We start from the raw sequence: 18,458 nt of genomic DNA on the forward strand, positions 1-18,458 counted from the left end.
TTTTTACTATTGCAGATTTATCTGTTGTTTTGATAAGAGATAAAATTATATAAATAAAGTGACACGGAGAATATTTATCTTCCCCAGGAGAGTGAGGACTTGCCTGTTTGCTCGGATACAGTGCTTAAACATTTGGCTTGAGCAAGGTCAAAGTTTCATGTCAGACTTCATCTCCTCCCCTTGGCAGTAGCTACTGAGCTTTTCTCTGCCTGCATCTCTTAAGGTGGTGGATGGGGCAGGAAAGGGAAAGAGTGCTCACAGTGGTTTGAGGAAAATGGGGGAGAGGGACTGGAGGGAAGCAACTGCTCTCAGAAGAGATGTTTTCTCCTTTTCTAACTATTGTAGGAGCATCAAAAAGCTACACTTGGAAAAATAAAAAATAAAAAAAAATCCAAGCCTCTGCATTCCCAAGATGTTCTCTGTGCCTCGTCTTTCTTGACGCCAAGGAATATGAAATATTTTGGCAGAGTCAATGCTGTACCCTTGGCCAATATATTTGTAAAAAACTAAGTGCACTGTTCTGATGGCTTCACACTGTTTTTTGGCTGAGAATTAAGTTACTGAATGAATTTTGTGGATCACAACATGACTATTGTAAATACTTATTGCCTTCCCAGGTGTGCATATTGGTGTATAATTTGAATTTCAAGCATACGCAGAATTAAACTCATTTATCAGGTATATGAGAAGCCGCCTCACTCTCCCCCCCCCCGCCTCTCTCTCTGGCAAGGTATTCAGGAACCCTCAGTTGTTAGGGATAATAACTGCATTGAAAAAACAGGTCGGCTTCCCCGAGCAGAAGAGAGGCAGGAGATGCGCTACGCGCTGGAAGAGGATGGTATTCCAGAGAGCGTGCGGCTTTAAACAGACCTAGCAGCCAAAGGATGAAGGGGAAACCAAAGGGAAAATTAACTTCTTCAATATGAGGTAGTCACAAAGTCAAACAGGAGCTAAGGTTTCTGTCTGTCCCGTCACTGCTAGCTAGACCCTACCTCTGAATCATCAGAAACCAGAGCAAAGCAGGGTCCCTTCCTCACGGACACCCCCAGGCAGTCACTGCAGAACAGTCTGACAGCAAGTCGGGGCTGTGTGCCTGTCACAATGAACACAGGGTGAGTCGAGCGTGTTGCCGTTCTGAGTTTTACCGCGAGGAGCGGTGAATTCCTCCCCTCTCCACCACAGGTTAAGGGAGAGTAGCTTTGAAAATAGCTTTGCTTGTAGATATGGAGACAAGTGAATCTAGAAGGGATAAATGGAAATAGTAATTTACACAGCATGCAGTCAGGTGGAGTAATGAACTACTGCAGTAAGTCAGAAGGCTACAGACAGTAGCTGCGTTTTTAAAAGGCCTGAATATTTTCCTAGTCGTGAAGTCACTGGTTATAGACGTTAAAAGGAGGGTAGTGGAGTTTTGTCCTCCCGTCATTAGCCAGACTGTTCTTCTGTGAGGTATGAAGTTCAACAAGGCCAAGTGCCGGGTCCTGCACCTGGGCTGCAACAACCCCAAGCAGAGCTACAGGCTGGGAGATGAGTGGCTGGAAAGCTGCCTGGCCGAGAAGGACCTGGGAGTATTGGTGGATAGTCGGCTGAATATGAGCCAGCAGTGTGCCCAGGTGGCCAAGAAGGCCAACAGCATCCTGGCCTGTATAAGAAGCAGTGTGGCCAGCAGGTCGAGGGAAGTGATTGTGCCCCTGTACTCGGCTCTGGTGAGGCCGCACCTCGAGTACTGTGTTCAGTTTTGGGCCCCTCGCTACAGGAAGGACATGGACGTGCTCGAGCGAGTCCAGAGAAGGGCGACCAAGCTGGTGAGGGGTCTGGAGAACAAGTCTTACGAGGAGCGGCTGAGGGAGCTGGGCTTGTTCAGCCTGGAGAAGAGGAGGCTCAGGGGCGACCTCATCGCTCTCTACAGTTACCTGAAAGGAGGCTGTAGAGAGGTGGGGGTTGGTCTATTCTCCCACGTGCCTAGTGACAGGACGAGGGGGAGTGGGCTAAAGTTGCGACAGGGGAGTTTTAGGTTGGATGTTAGGAAGTACTTCTTTACCGAAAGGGTTATTAAGCATTGGAACGGGCTGCCCAGGGAGGTGGTGGAGTCACCATCCCTGGAGGTCTTTAAAGGACGTTTAGATGTAGAGCTTAGGGATATGGTTTAGTGGAGTACTTAGTGTTAGGTCGGAGGTTGGACTCGATGATCTTGAGGTCTCTTCCAACCTAGAGAAATCTGTGAATCTGTATCTCCTCTTCACCCAAGGGCAATACTTGAACATTTTTTCCAGTGCCTGGGTACTTCTGCCGTTTTCTGCATTTTACTTGGATTAAAGAAAGTGACAAGGATCTGCAGTTGATCACATTTGCATGGCCAACCTTGCCATGCTTGCTCTGCTTGAGTACGCGCTCCAGAAGACGTACTTCTCTGTTTTGAAAGTCACTGCGTGGTCTGTGTGCGTGAGCTGTCCGAGTCAAGCTGCTGCTCAGCTTTCTGTTCCAAGCCATTTTCTTTCTAAGTGAAGGCATGTTTTTTTTTTTTTTCCTGGCATTTAACGTTCTTCATGTTTAGGCACCATCACTGCTTAAAGATGCCACAGGCCACTGACTTGCGTGTCTGGAGCCCGTTTGTTTTCTAGGATTTTTATTGTTGCTTATAATTAAAACAGATTTTTAGCAGTGCAGCTGCAGCCTGATTGCAGTTATTTTAATGAATCTCAAATGAAAATATAATCCTGCTTCATCTCCTGCAGTTGTGTTGACAAAATTAGAACTGGAGGAATCAAAAGAAATAGAAATGACTTTTCCCCTTCCTGCACCAAACTTAAAACCATTATTTGGAAGGGTGGAGGAGAAAGTGGTCTCTGTGATGAAAAGGAGGACACTTCTGAGGACAGAGCTATGCTGTGAAGTTGTATAGCTCCATTTTTATTGATGCTGCAGTTTTCATGATACCTTTTTCTTTCCCTTTTTAAAGCTTCTACTGGCAGCATCAAGTGACTCATTTGGGGGATATTCTGGAAGTAAATGGAATGGATGCATTTGAAAGAATTTACTTCTAATTTCAGAATGAACCCAAAATAATGAAAGCTTTGCTTAGTGAGAAGCGTGTGACAGTGCAAGTGTCAGGCGCTTAAATTTGGGCAGTTTCCTCATGGTGACAGGGAGATGTCACCCAGAATGACTGCAAGCACTACCGAAGCAGGGCCGTGGCATGACTTGCTGCACATGAAAATGTTTTTGAATTTTTGTTAGTGTTGGAGTGGTCTGGCAAAGCAGCGCTGAAAGCGAGATGCACTTGGCAAGCCCTCCAAGGTCTCTGATGGCATCTCTCCGTCCAGTGCTTTTTTTTTTCTGCTGTAAAACTTTGCTTGCTGTCAGACTGCAAAATGGCCGATGCTCAGCTGAACGGCAGTATTTTGTAAGCAGCCCCTGCATCGCCCTGAGGAAGGATGTTTGGTTTAGTTTGAGTTATCTGTGTTGCAACGAATCCTTTTCCATTGCTATTGAAAATGCACTTCAGAAATTATTCAGGAAAGTGAAGCTGAAGCTAATTATTTGTACAAAATCAAGGAACCCTACGATGCTGTGTTGAATCACCTTAAAAGGCACCCCTTGTTTGGAATCTCTGTCGTGAATTGTGTCCCATATACAGTCAGTGTCAAAATGTGAATTAGGTGCTAAGATGTGGGATCTTGGTCTGAGGACCAGTAATGCTTTGGCGAATAAATCCCTTCTGTTTCCAGGAGTATTTGGAACAGAGGCTGGTAAAATGTGTGTTCATAATAATGGCTGTTCTTCACTTAATTTGAGCTATTCCAGCTCATTTCTGCCAATGTTAAATTAAACTTTAAGAATTAGGAAGGATAAGGAAAGAAATTAAATTATGATGAGATAGGTCTGCCAAGCTTTATACTAGGGCACATAGAATTTATGGCAAGCCAAACTTGGCTTACCTGTCAGGAGAGGAGATTGTAAAAGAATTTATTTAGAAGGAAGCTGAAACGCTTATTTTTATTTAATGTCTTAAGGATTGTTCTGCACATTATCAAAATAATTACTTCCCATGCTTACTTAAGTAACACATTATTTTCTTTGAAACTATTTTGTACCTTAAGTATTTTGTCCATTAAAATGATTCCACATTTCATTTTTTGTTGCTTTCTTTATAAAGGAGCGCTTGTAAGCACCTATAGTGAATTCTTCTAAAGACTTACTATAAAATAGATATCCAATTATGAAATAAGGCATAAACAAGCTAAGCTAGTGCACACACAAAAGAACTGATACGATAACTGGAAGATCATTTTATTACCAAATCTGCAGTTGTTTCAAGGACTGGCCTTTAGGACTTACAAAGGAATCTGAATGTTGTTTGTTTCAGACTAGTCACTCCTCAGACCTTCCAGTTTCACTGGTAGCCTGCGTGGTCATAGGGGCTGCTGCCGTAAGGGCAAAGACTTGTGAGCTCTGGGTAAATGAAGAAACCACGTTCCTCTTGGCTCTGGCGAGTGGCCCTGCTCTGTGACAATCCAGGACACCTTTGGAAATTTAAATCTGATGTATTGATATTCTTATACGTAAAAACCTTGGGGGGGGGAAAAAAGAGTGCCGTCCAGGTGTGTATCGTTGAACTGGGTTTCGCATATATAGGAGTTAATACACGAGTTTTGTGTGTGTGAACGATACCAAACGCTGTGACTGTTGTAATCCCTTGTTAATAAGGGGATTGGCTTGCAGTACAAAATGACTTACATAATTCTGCGTGCTGCATTATCCCTTCCACAGGTTTGGAAGCTTTATGTGTTTTCTAGCCCTCAGTACCTCTGTACTTCAATGCAGCACCTGCAGAACTTGTTCTATGAAATGGTAACTGTGTTCCTCAGCACTAAATCCAGTGTTTTGCTCTTGATTGATATCTAGGTGTGCATGTGTACACACGAACTCCAAGCTCCTTCTTTCTGTCATGTTTGGCAATATCCGAGTATTGAGTGTGTTGCCTGTCTGACCGCTGTTTGTGATCTGAACCTGCCTGGAGTCTAGGAAGAGACCTTCAGGTTTGTATTTCTGCTCGTGGAGAAGGTGCCGTGCCTCCGCTTGCTGTCAGGGAGGCCAAGGGGTTTCAGCCTGGCAGCCCCTGGGGAATGGTGATGTGCAGCAGGGAGCAGAGCTGGCTGCAGTGGAAAATTTGGGTGGGAGGGAAGGGCGCAGAGAAAGAAGACAAAGGAGCTATCTGTACGGGGGAGGTCTCAGTTCCTCAGGCAAGGCACACTCCCCACAACCTCCTGGGGCTGCTTCAGGGGTTACAGGACAGCTTGCGCTACAGAGCTCTGCTGATCTCCTGCCTAAGAGGCAGGTGGGGTTTCGGCACCTCTGTGGGTTCTCCCTGGCTTCATTCTGCTGCCTGTTTTGCTGGTGACCATCTGTCTTGCTGCTGGGTTCCGTGCAATGGCATAGTAGTATGGAAAGCTAAAAACCTCAGCTGAAAGCTTTCCTTTTGTTTTCTCTTTTCCCTGAGCTATGCTAGGTCTGAAGCAATCTACTTGCAAATACAAGAGAAAAATAATCCATCCTATTAGATGCCCCTCTTCCCTGTTGGGTGGAAAATGATTTTTCAGAAAATTTCCTATTGGATATATATTCAGTTTATGTATTGTAGTTACAGAGTATATTGACAACATTTTAGGTTTTATTTTTGGTTCATTTTTTTTAACACTACACAGAGATCAAACATGCTGCTTGTCCCACTAACTTCATCCAAGTGTCCATCTTTCTTTCTCTTTAACTGTAGTGTTTCCCATCAGAGTAGTGTGAACCTCTTGCTAATTGCTATGCTGGCACTTCAAGGCAGGAGAGCAGCAAGCTTTCGTCCTTCAGAGGTAAGCCAGTGAACGCTGTGTCTAGACAAGTAGGGGAGAATGTGACTGTGGGGACACGCCGCCTGCTTTGCAGCCAAAGGATTTGTTACTCAGTTTTACTGCTAGTGAGGGGACATTTGCCTTTATCTAATACACCCCTTATATATTTGTGTTAGTTGAAAAATGTTTATTTCCTGTGCACTGTTCAGGATTTCTCAGTCATACAGAAGTACTTAAGATTAAGACCTTAATATTTAATAAGCTCTCTATTGTTAAAGAGCGAGCAAGCCTGCCAATGTGAGATTGGGCTGGCAGCTCAGTGGATTAATGGAAACAGAGTTGGCTTTAAAAGCCCTGAATGATAATCTTTAAATATGCTTAGGCATTGTGGTTGTGCAGTTTCCCTGGGGAATCATCATATTCTCTGCTTCAGAAATTGTATTGAAGACATAACTGAAACTACAGCACAACCTTGCCTACTGGCAAATCTACTTTCATTCCTGGGGCTTAAATTCCTTGTGTGTGTCTGTATATGCTGAATGTCATTCCTTCAGGGTTTTCACTTCTTATTATATTGTTGCCACAGGAACAATTTTACCCAAACTTTAAAAAAAGAGTTGCAGAGCAACTTTCTTCCTTGAAGAGAGATCTTGTTTAAGCTTTCAAATAAGCAAATGTAGCTATACGGAAATACTGAAATGGAAATTATGTTGAGGCTAGTGATGTGTACTATCAGTAAGCTAGCCAGAGGAGATTTGAAAAAGACTGGCTCAGATGGCTGCCTGAATTTATTTTTTATTTTTTTAACTCCTGTCTGTGAAATTCCGTGGTGCTTCTGGTTCATGTAACCCATTTCAATACTAATTCATTCTCTGATAGAGATCTGAGTAGCCCCACTGCAGATGATAATGTAGACACAGTGTGATGCATTCTGGGATGTCTTCAGATAAATTGAAAGACTTGAGAATATTTTCATTGTAGGAGATTGCTTTTTCTTATTTATATAAGAACTTACCAGGCTGAAAGGTGTCTGGACTTAAAGTTGCTTTTCTTGTGTACACATTTCTGGGGATTATCTCAATTTCAATTTAATTTGCCACTTCACTTCATGCTATAAAGCTCTCAAGGAAACTTTAATTTTCAGTGAGAGGTCACTAGATTAAAATGAAATAAGCTTGCATCAATCAGAACTATATTGTCCCGAATTTCTGTTTATGCTTAACAAGAGCTGCTTGTGTAAGGCACCAGAGCACCCAGCTGTTTGGTGCTAGATCTGATTGTGTAACTGCACACCCTTACGGTTTGTATAATTGCACTGATGTTAAGAAAACTCTTTAACTTGCAGGACACCGTGCTCCATGTGAGTAAGTGGACCAATGATGTGTTGGCTCTGGTGTGCTGAGTTCTTTTAAATGTCATAGATCTCAGAAGTTTTCAGTAATGTTTAAATTGCATATAAATTCACACCCCCCCACTGCTCCCTGGATTGATCTGCCTGTGAGGCTGGAGGTACTGAAGGTTGGAGGAGGTAAGAGAAATCAGTGTTTGTATCCCTTGGAATTGTTTTCATCATCCAGTGTCCTTTATGAGCTTTGCAAACCTGTGGCATCTGGGGGGGAGTAGCTGGGATTTCAGTCATAACCTTGGAAAAGGACAGGAAAGCTGCTAGAACAGAAGGAAGGCAGGATCAAAGACAAAAGGTAAACGAAATGGCACCGAACACTTACATGCATACATTCAACCTTGTATACTGTAGATGGGGTTGGTGACTGCCCCCCTTTTCTGAATCGCAGCATGCTACAGACAGGGATCTGCACGTTTACACAAGACTCAAAACCCCCCAGTCTGCAAAATCACAGGGTTTAGGTGGAACAGTTTATAGAGAGACTTTACTGCGTAAGTACTGCAGCCCTGATTCTGTTCTGGGAGCATGTTTTTGAAAGAACACCGCGTGTTGTCCAAGGGCTCAGCGTGTATTTCATGGGATGCTGCTCTATTGTACCTTATGGTGGGAGGGAGAAAAATGCTCTGCTCAACTGGATGGAGTCCTATGTCATGTGTTTTTTTTTTTTTTTAAAAAAAAAAAAAAAGCTTTGCTTGCATTGGAATATTCTGATTCTCAGAAAATGATACGTATGTTTATATTGAATGTACATTAACTCTTGATTCCATCAGAAACTAGAGTGTGTGATTCGCAGAAAGCTTTTAATTATGCCCATTTTTCATGTGATGATAATTCTTTTAAACCTATGAGCATGTATTTCAAAGCACACTTTGATAATGAAGAATGGACCGTGTCACAGTAACCAGCTGTGGTGCACAGTTAGGAATAAGAAGGTGTTTAATAGGGAGGAACTTGAATGCATGGACTTCACAGGAAGGAGATTTAAAACTTCAATTTTTATTAGCACCAAATATCAAGCAAGTTTCATGACAACAAGCTGTACTTTCAAGCTGGTAAGTTGTTTAGGGAAAGTGAGTGGGTAATTATATGACACATTAATTCAATTTACGTACTCTTGTGTTTGCATTTGTTAATCCACAATGCCTTCAGTTGTGCACAGGTCTGAGTTCACAGTTTCTGTAGGAAATGTAGGAGTATTTTCAGTTATGAGGTTTAGGGACATCTCTGTTCTTGAAAGACCAAGTAGCATAACATAGCTGCTCACCAGGAGAACAATCAAAGCACCTCTGACTTCTGGGGCAAAATATTCCTGTTTTTCTTTCTAACATACCTGTCACGTTCCTGCAGCTGAGCTCATAGCATGAAGAATTTTTCCAATGGCCCTTCTGCACTTGCAGCCCCGTGCAGTCTCCCTACTCAGCTAATGCCAGCGTGACCTTCAAGTTAGGCTACTGCAGTTACAAAGACCGAGGCCATTGGTGGGGAGGGAGGAGTGCTGAGGATTGTAAAGAAACTTTCTGTGACTTTGGCTGTCACAAGCAATCTGGTATGGGCACGCGAGTGAGAGGAGTTTCCAAGAAAGCACTAGCAGGAGCACCATGCTGAAGTGCTCTTTTCCGGTAGTACTTGCAAATGCTTCATCTTAGTTCAGCCTGTAAACATCATTAACTCCCTTGGGAGGAGGGGAGGGCTCGATTCCTTCAGAAATGAAAGCAAACTGAAAATTGTTGTGTGGGTTTTATTGTTTTGGGTTTTGTTTCTGTTTTTAGTTTAAGTTGTCTTGGACAGTTAGCTTGCACAAGGAGAAATGCCCTGGTCATCACCTCAGGACTGCGTGGATGCATGTGAGCTTTTCAAAAGAACAGCAGTGGGAAAGCCTCGAGCCTGAGGCTGAGTTCAGCATCCTGCGTGTTTACTATTCAAGCTCAGATACAGTATCAGAAATGGCTAATGGATTAATTCAACTGATTTTTTCAAGGTAAATTGTGTTAGAAGAAGAAAGAGGAGGAAAAAAAAAAGAAAAAACAATTCCCTGCGGCATTAGTCTCTCTGGAGAATGCCAAGCAGCTAGTGGCAGTTCTGCTTGATCAGATGTGTAGGAGTGTGCAGGCTTGCATGAGGGGAACTGTGGACGCTCAGAGAGCGATTCAGATGTAGTCGCTAGTTAGGTTCATAAGTAGGCTGTGACGTGAATTACCTGGTCACAGTGCTCGCTTTTCTCTCCTATGCAGGGACTGCTCTCCTAGCACAGTGCCAAACCTAAAGTTCCTAAAGCCACGTAGGATGCCAGTCTTGCATAGGATGCAAAGTTATATAAATAACTTCGTTCTCACTGCATTTGGCAGAGCGGGCCCCTGAGTAACAGGGCAGCCTTGTGTGCAGAACAGCACGTTTAAATGGTACAGTACGGGTGGAAGGTCTGGAGCAGCTGCGGGCTTCAGCTGTACAGCCAAGGGAAGGCATTTGTGCAGGAGGGAGATGAGGTGCATCTGAATAGACTTGCGCAAACTGCTTCCTGAAATCCCTTTATTTCTCTAGTAATTTGTAATATCTTCAGGACGAATGCTTCACACCTAAAACTTTTGTCGCTGTCAGTATGGAAAAATAAATACATAAGCAATACACATTAACAGTTGCTTTTTATGCTGTACTTTGTACAAAACTTAGTTTTATATAGAATATATACAGTTATATTTTCTTACGTTAGCTATGATTTGAACCACATCCTGTAATAGTCCCTTGGAAATGTCATGGGAGGTTTATACTGGGTAAAGGATCCCATACTTTGAAATTATTCCTTTAACCACCAGTACTGGGAAGTCTCTGTTAAACACCTCTGTTGTAACAAAATGTTCTGCCTAAACAATTTCTGCAGAAGTCATTTTAACAGATCAGCTATTTCATCACTAAAGAAACGTGTTGTGAGGTGATTTCTAAGCACCCTGCGTAACTCTCTAGCTTGCACTGCTGTAGTGAATGCTTTCTGGCTGTTTGAGGGAATGTAAGCTAAGGTGTACTTCCAGGTCAACAAAAAATCACAGTTTCTAGTGAACAGAATAACATACAGTATTTCTATGGGGAAATAGTTTTATTAAAAAAAAATCAAGGTGTAGGGTAAAATGACCTACATAGCCAACCGTTTGGGTTTCAGATAAACAGCCTTTCAAATTGCAATCACTGGGTAAATTACTAACGATAGGTTCTTTGTTTTTTGCTTTTTTTTAACATACTAGAAAGTAAGGGCTGTGCTTTTGTGTCTCTTTGAAAATGTTTTTTTGTATGTTCTTGTTTTTACGTGCTACTGTTAGCATGGTTTCCGTTGTAGCTGCAGTGCTGTGCCACCACAAAGTACTTTATAGTACACAGCAAGTATAATCAGCTAAGCCTGACATTCCCAGGTTGTGCTAAGTACATTTCAGAAAAAAATAGCGGGATGTCAGCTGAAATGCTGGGCTAGTTGTTGATTAAAATAGAAACACCTCTGTCTGTGCCAACATGTAGTTCAAAAAGCAAAGACAACTGAACTAGGATAGCTGCTGGGGAAGGTAGACTAGACTTCAAATTTTGAAACAATGGGATCCTGAAAAACAATAGCGTACTCTATTTCCCAGGTTAAAGCTTTAGTGGGAAAATAAATCAGGCTGTAAAGGTAAATAGAGCTGTGCTCTCTGCCCATAAATTTCCATAACATTCATTAACTTAGCATTTTTGAAATATAGAGCCAATGGTGAATAAATGAAATTGAAAGGCAAAATGTTTAAAATACATTTAAGAAGGGGTGGTTTCTTTAATGTATATGCCATGATGAAGTTGTGAAATTCACTGCTACAATATAAGACTGAAGTGGAAAATCTTCACAGAATTCAGAAAAAGGATTAAGGATAGATGTGGTTAATGAGACCATCTAGTGGCACGTTTAACAGGATGAAGAAAATCCAAGGAATACAAGCCTGCCAGTGACCTAAGGGAGTTGGAAGAAACTTCACCAAAGGACTGGATTATCCTTTGTGAGATTTCCTGCAACAACCTCTAAATCTGCGGCTCTCTGCTTTCAGGCCATGGTCGACCCTAACACTTTCAGTTGTCTGTCTGTGTTGTTCAGAAGGCACCAAATTTAGAGGCAGTTTCACTCGTGAAGCTGTTTGACCTGGAGGGTGCAATAAATTGTATTGAAAAGGGCAGTGTTAGACAAGACTTCAGACAACGTACTTGGCTAAACAGACCGTTTCTGATCTGGCGTAGTAGGAGTTCCTAATGTTGCATTTTGGTGTTAATTAACTGAGTTTTCCTACACACTTTGTGAATATGAGCAACTACCTCAGAAAAAGAGAAGTCAGATTCTTTCAAAATTGCCAATAACACGTTCTGAACATACCAGTTGGTTTAGGGTGTACAGTTTTTTGTTATGTTACTAAACAGGTCCCCCCCCCCCCCCCCCCCCAGTGTTTTCTGAAATGTTTCCTGTATTGACTGTACATAATTTCAGGTTGTTCATAAGAGGAAAAAGAAAGGCGTATAAATTTACCTGGAAATGGGTAAGCTGCTCAAGTTTAAAAAACAAAACCAGCAAAATAAAGAACCAATAAGGAAGGACAGATCAAATCAAAGACAGGTAATGAGAAATGACAAAAAGAAGTATGCTATGTATTTTTTTTTATTGCATATAGTGTGGGTGTGTGTGCATGCTTGCACACCCATCTTTTGGTATGTATATACTCACTGTATAGCTTGTAGTGTAGTTCGTTATAAAGAATACAAAAGACATTCTGTTGTAAACTTTAAAGAATATTTAATAATTTTTTAAAAATAAAATGTATATTTTAAATTTTGTTCTTTATATGAATGCACAAAAATGTATTATCATAGTTGCAGTGACAAAATCCAAGGAACTGAGGAGACCTGCCCACTGCGGTAAGACACAGGTGACGCTCTAAGAGAATTCATAATGGAATCCAAACAAAATTTCCCAGGGCGAGTCCTGACTTGTTTTCTTACAGTGAATTGCCTAACTCAGTGTCTATGAAGATCATTCACACTTAGCACGAATTCTTGTGGACAAAGGTAATAAAGTGTCTGGTTTTAAAACAAATGCCACGATCGGCTTTCTTTTCCCTGCTTACCTTTGGTGCCACACTTATAGCACAACAATGAAGCCAAGTGTGAAGTGCAGGGCAGTAACTTTGTCCATGCTGACAACCTCCTGTCCTGTCTGCGAATGGGAGGAAGCAGCCTGGAGCCACATGCATTGAAAAATAGAACCAATTTTTAATTAGCTTGTGAGAAGTGAGAGGGGTGGGCGGATTCACGTAGCGGCCCTATTACTGATGCTAGGTAATGTTTTTACAACTTCGGTGCATTTCCTTCCTCTCCGTATTACAGATCATATAACGCTGCATTCAAATGGTAGCTATTAAATGGAAGAATAAACCTTTACAAGTTTATATTATTTGAGGAGGAGGAATGAAGAAATGTTCACAGAACAGAAACTGGAGTGAATTTCAGTGATTGTGCACTATAATACGTAGAGCTAAATAATTCTGTGGTACAAGCAGTAAGATTTGGCTGCTGCTGACAATTACTGTACAGGAAAATAAAACACATTCTATTAAATATATATATTCTTAAAATTGTGAAGATGAAAAGCCAGAAGTATATTGGACTGAATCTAAAAGCTAAATCCAGATCTTGCTGAATTCAGTAGGTCCAGCTGTGTGCCCTATGCTTTCACATCTTGTTATTAAGCAGAAAGAGCAATGGGTGTAAATTGGGAGTTCTCTGCTTCACTCTATTTGTTACCTTTGGTTCTGTCTTTAAATGTATTGAGTCTTCCTTCACATTTAAAAATAAGTGGAAGTAATCTAAAAGGCCTTACTAAAAGTGACAAAAACACTAATGGAAGCAACTGGAATGACTTCTGGCATGCTCTGCATAAATACAGTATGAGCACCATTTTGAATGTACTAGGGGGTGATTATAATCAACCAGTTCAATGTCAAGTTTTATACATAAAATGGAACTATTTTTTGTTGTTGCTTAGAAAAAAATGCTGCTGTTAAACATCACAAAACAGTCTGACCTCAGGGGAGAAAGATGCAATGCTTTTAGAAAGAAAATATGTTAAAGCTGATTCTTGTTATATTCAGTATGTTCAGAGGTTTGAAACTGGATTGTGCTGGTAATGCTTTAAGCACCGTAACATCTGTTTGGCTTGTGTAAAGAGAGTTACTGACATCAAATATAGAAAATGGTCCAGTGCAAACTATCAGTAAGTTGCACTAGCATCTCTGTTGGCAGTGTGTTTTTCTCTTTAGTAGTTGCTGCTGAATGGTGATGTTGCAATGACTGGGCTTTACAAAGCAAGTGTTGCTCATACTGCCTCTAGATCGTATTTTTGAAAACCGAGGCTGTTTATCTTGTTGTAAGGATGCTTAAACTGTGGCAAATGATTAGAGAGAACCGGAATGTGTGATGTCTCATCTGCACTGGTTTCTTTTATTATTATTATTCTGTAGGTGTAGCTGAAGTCTCACAGGATGAGGGTTGTACTCTGTCGTCTCCCTTCACCACCACCACCCAAACTGATGAGAGTTGCCCCATGTGGGAGTTCTGCTGCACAATGGTTTGCTCTCATCACCAAAGCCATCAGGATTGCTCTCCGTTAGTTTTTAATGGCAGAGATCACTATGAATAGACTAGTCTGCCTTTTGTCTTTCTTAAAAATCAGTGTTTTACAATTGTGTTCATCATTCTGCTACGCAGCTTTTCAGTGGTGGAAATGCAGAGCTGTCAGCAGGAGCACCTGTGAGTACAAACTATGAAGCGTGGCAAAAACTCGCACTAATGATACCTCTAACCTGGAATTGTTTCTGTGCAGGTAAGAAGCGTGGAGAGAGGAAAGGAACAAACTTCTCCCATCTCTCCAAGAGCATGATTGTTGATGGGTTACCCTGGGCTCAAGGAGCAGAGAGCATCGAGACCGTGGTGATTACAACACTGAGAGTAAGTCTCCTGCTCAAGGCACAGGTCACCTGTGTATTGTGGGCTACTCGCTCAGTTTAACCTCTGTCATGGGTTGAAGTCCGTTAACATTTGTGGCTTGTTGGCATGGCAATAAAATTCTTTAGTGGTGGTGAGGTTGCTATGAGAGCAAATGATTGGGAAGCTGCACAAAATGCACACAAGTAACTCGTTACTTTGAACTTAGCTTGCACAATTAAATGCCCCGTGCTACAGGGATTGACATGCTGTTGTAAGCACTAAAGGTGCTTCTAGTCTGTCCCAGTAAGAATGACTGCACAGGGCTTTCTGTGAAAACAGGGCACTGAGGTTGTCTCCCCAGTCTGCTGGCAGTAGCTGAGGTCCTCAAAAGGCTGCTGGGGGGAGCAGGCCAGCTGCATTGCTCTGCTAGCCTGTTCGCTGCTATCTCCTTTCCGCAGGTGCTTCAGCCTCTCCCTGCCATGTGTACATTACCTGGGGCTGCTTGCTGATGGGGAGTTGTTGGCAGTTTGTTTGAGCAGTAGGAAGCATGAGATTCTTAGACACTGGAAGGTTCATGCAGAAAGGTACTACATAAATTACTTCAGCTACCGATGTAGGGTGGAGAATCAGACAACTGGTGGCTGTTTCCTGGCAAAAGGAAAGTACTGACTTTGATTTCTGCAAATTCCAGGAAGTGTGGGGCATGTTCTAGCCATCAGCCTTTGAAACCAGTAGGAGGGAGATGGCTGCAAAAAGCAGAACTGAGAAGTGACTCCATTTCTAACAAATACTGATGTGCCTTGGCTGTTGTAAGCACACAGCTGGAAAAAACTGCCAAGCATAAAAACATCTGAAGTCTTAATAACTCTTGGAAAGATGAGCAATGTGCAAAGATTTTTCCTTAGCAAGGCAAACTCTATCATACCTGCAGACACTGATATTCTAGAGTAAATTAATGAAATGGTGACATTGAGGGAAGGAACAGCTGACAGCATTGTACAAATCTTCGAGTGTGGAAATGAGTGATTTTTTTGGCAGACTAACTTGAAACAGAGATGACAAAAATAAAATCATAGTAGAATGACAGAGGAGCCCACTCACAAGTTGTTTACTGAAATGAAGATACAGCTGAAAGTAATTACTTGTTTCCCAGAGGTATAAGTGATAGTGCCTCCTACAAGAAATAGTACTTGGTTATTTCAGTTGGAATGTAAAATGGGATAGAAAGGTTCCCTCTTTCTGAGGTTAGATGCTGGTTATTTTCACCTCCTTTCAGAACAGTACGTGTATATGAATGTAATATGTATTACATATTCAGTCAACTATCACCTATATGCCACTGGCAATTAATAAGTGAGACAGTGTCCAATATTGTTTTCCCTTAACAGCCAGATCTCACTGTACAGATTCTGATTAAAAGCCTGACTTTGCAGCACATGAAATTAAAAATACTCCTTTAAAATAGCATTTCTGAAGATAATCCTCTCCTGGCTACAAAATCATCTTGAGACACTTGGAGGAAAGGCTGGTTGCTCTTGACATTTTAGCTGTGTGCAAACTGTAGTGAAATTACAGTTGCGTTCAGTGCTAGCTACTCTGTACCTTCTTTCCATGCTGAAGAATGCGCGTTTTCTACACCCTCTCTTCCAGACTCTGAAATGCTGGAAGGCAACCTGGCAGGTTTCACAGAGGTTGCGCCACTGCAATCTTTTCTTAACATGGGTTTGCAGCTCAGCCCCTCGTTTGCAGCCTCCTTTGCCTTCCATAGGCCCCAGAAAAGGAACCATCGCTGTTGGGAGGTTTTCTTCTGTTTAAAGCCAAGGCTGCTGCTTACCTGTGCCAGTTCAAGTACTGACTTTTTCTTCCTCCTTCAGTAAAATGGGGTGATTCACAAAATCTTCAGAAAGATAGCATTATACACAGTTTATAGTACAAAGTGGGGGGGGAAAAGGTCAGATGAATGAGCATGAAGGAGATTTCTCCTGTGTCCTTTGGAGGAGAAGCAGAAAGATTGGGAATGGTATCTATGCACAGTAGGTGTCTGCCTTGACTACCTGACAATACATGGTCATTGCAAAGGTGAGTCCAAGAATCTAAGAGAAAAAAAGCAAACAACCGTTTTTCAGTAAGTCAAAAAAACCCCTATTTATTGAAACAAACAAAAAAAGAAAAGCATGCTTACACTGGTTTTGTTCACACACAGGAAGACACATCACATACTGCTTTTCCTGCCAGCTCCTGTCCTTGTTGCTGTTCCTAGTTTGTCTGCCTTTTGTCCTTACCTGTATTGCTGTTTTACAGAATGAACAATGACCGCAGTAGAGTTGATTTCTCCATAAAAAGCAGCAGCCAGATACTGGGAAGAGGTGTATCGAAAAGAAATGTTTGGATGTCTTTTGCTCAAAAGTATTTTATAGTAACAACTTGCTCTGCTGTGGGGCTGTGGTTATCTCTGTAGCTGTTGCTTTGGAAGACAATCAGTTTCATCCCTGACCCAAAGGATGCTGTGGTTTACTTTACTGTACTTTACTTTTCAAAGCATGTTTGTGCAGAGATCCCTCTGGGGGAATCACTGGAGACTGACCATGCATTAATCATAATCATCAGTGGCTCAGTGGCTCATCAGCAATGTAAGTCTCTCTCCTTCTGCTCAGGCTGTTCAAGAGAAGCAGCAGGCAGAGGTGGTGGTCCTGCTCCCAGCCTGACTGCTGACCTCGGGTAGCTCAATTTCTCAGAAAAGGGGCGGAGGAAGAGTCCCATTTCCCTTCCATTTGAAGTACTTACGTGAATGTACTGAGTGGTTGTGCTGTTCTTTTGCAACACTGCTGTAAACATCTTCACTGGGATAAGGATTTGCCAAGTAGATTTTTTTTGTGTGAATTCTATTTTAAGCACCTGATTTGACCACGTAAATGGTACTGTGTATATAAATGGTAGTCTCCCTGATAACTATTTTTGAAAGAATATGAGTAACACATACTACTTCATATATAAAGGCAAAAAAAATGGTTATGTATTTGTCTCATTTCTCATTCTTCCACAGTGAAATAAAGCAGTGAGGCTTTAGTCTGCTGTCTTATAATAAACAACTGCCTTTTAGAAGTAGCCCTAGAATGCTGCCTTTTATTTCTTAATAAAGGAACTCCTTCCAAGATGGTTGTGTAATAAAACCTTGGGGGTTTTATTTTGGTGGTGAATTTGTTTTACAATTTCTATCTAGCATGCATGGCTGGAGAAGATTCTCCTGCCGCATCTGCTGTATGTCCTTCAAGTTGTGTCGTGGTGTGATTCTAACTATCAAATCATTAATGTGAAAAACAAAACCTATCACATATTTAGGGCCAGATCAACATTGTAAGAGCAACAATGGAGGGCACCCAATTCATTTTAGGTGACAGTGGATCAAATCTTTCATCATCACTTAGATTCAATCATTTAGTGCAGCTAGGGGCAGACCCTGACAAAAGTGTTTGTATGCTGAGCTGGTTTCTCTGTGTTTCACAGCATTTACTAGCAATATTAATCAGCATTTTAAAGTTGTCTGAAATGTTTGCTCCCATTGGAAATTAGTCACTCCTGTTTGTCAGAAGGATAGTATTTGCTCTTCAGTACCCTGACTGTCATCAGGGCCTGTGGGAAGGACACTGCCATGATCTACTGGGTGTTCAGTGTATCGTTTAAAGACTCCCTAAATGCTCAAAAGTTGCCTTTTTTTTTTTTAAAATGTGGTAATAGATTAACAACCCAATCTTCTTATATTGTCTCGCTGCCATTTGATCTTGTTACACCTACCTGTTTCCTAAGCATATCAGCTTAAAATACTAGAAAACATAAAACTCCACTGAATTTGGGCCTACAAGGAGTCAGGCATTTGCACTGATAAATTGCAGCCATGACTTACCAGAAAGTAGGATACATGTTATTCTGCCTAATCCAACGCTAGCAAGCATATAAACTGAACTGTGATCCCAGTCTCTCTCTCTCCGCTGCCAGCAGTATACCATGCAAAATTTAAAGCCATGAGTTAATCTGGCGTTATATAGCATTAGTTTAGCTATGCCATCCTTTCTGCTAGCGTGTTGCGTGTGAGAGAGAGACAGGAACTGGAAACTAGAACTCTGTCTTACTGCGTTCAGGAGTGGGCCTCCAGGCCGTAAGCAGAGGGCTGACCTAGAGCTGAAACAGCCTGAGCTCTGGTGCAGCTTTCACCTTTGTATCCTCAGGCTGAGGGTTGT

At 41.8% G+C, this 18,458-nt stretch overlaps 1 protein-coding gene and 1 long non-coding RNA gene across 13 annotated transcripts in view; one reads left to right on the forward strand and one right to left on the reverse strand.

Moving 5' to 3' along the window:
* Nucleotides 1-1,929: 1,929 nt before the first annotated feature.
* On the forward strand, nucleotides 1,930-17,328 carry LOC136790930 (uncharacterized). Of its 2 annotated transcripts, none has more exons than XR_010831831.1 (4): nucleotides 1,930-5,039; nucleotides 5,774-5,861; nucleotides 7,186-14,244; nucleotides 16,878-17,328. It is a non-coding gene; the product is annotated as an uncharacterized lncRNA (long non-coding RNA). The 2 variants fall into 2 exon arrangements; XR_010831830.1 differs by lacking the exon at nucleotides 16,878-17,328 and adding an exon at nucleotides 16,525-16,866.
* Nucleotides 12,010-18,458, reverse strand: part of TSPAN4 (tetraspanin 4) — a 412,293-nt gene continuing 405,844 nt past the window's right edge. For all 11 annotated transcript variants that reach the window (XM_066997986.1, XM_013174382.3, XM_048058647.2 and 8 more), the window contains one exon: nucleotides 12,010-16,316. In XM_066997986.1, the coding sequence (XP_066854087.1) occupies nucleotides 16,248-16,316 (69 nt within the window). In that variant the 3' untranslated portion in view covers nucleotides 12,010-16,247. The remainder of the gene's footprint in view (nucleotides 16,317-18,458) is intronic.

This window comes from Anser cygnoides, chromosome 5, assembly GCF_040182565.1.
Source record: "Anser cygnoides isolate HZ-2024a breed goose chromosome 5, Taihu_goose_T2T_genome, whole genome shotgun sequence".
Lineage (NCBI taxonomy): Eukaryota > Metazoa > Chordata > Aves > Anseriformes > Anatidae > Anser > Anser cygnoides.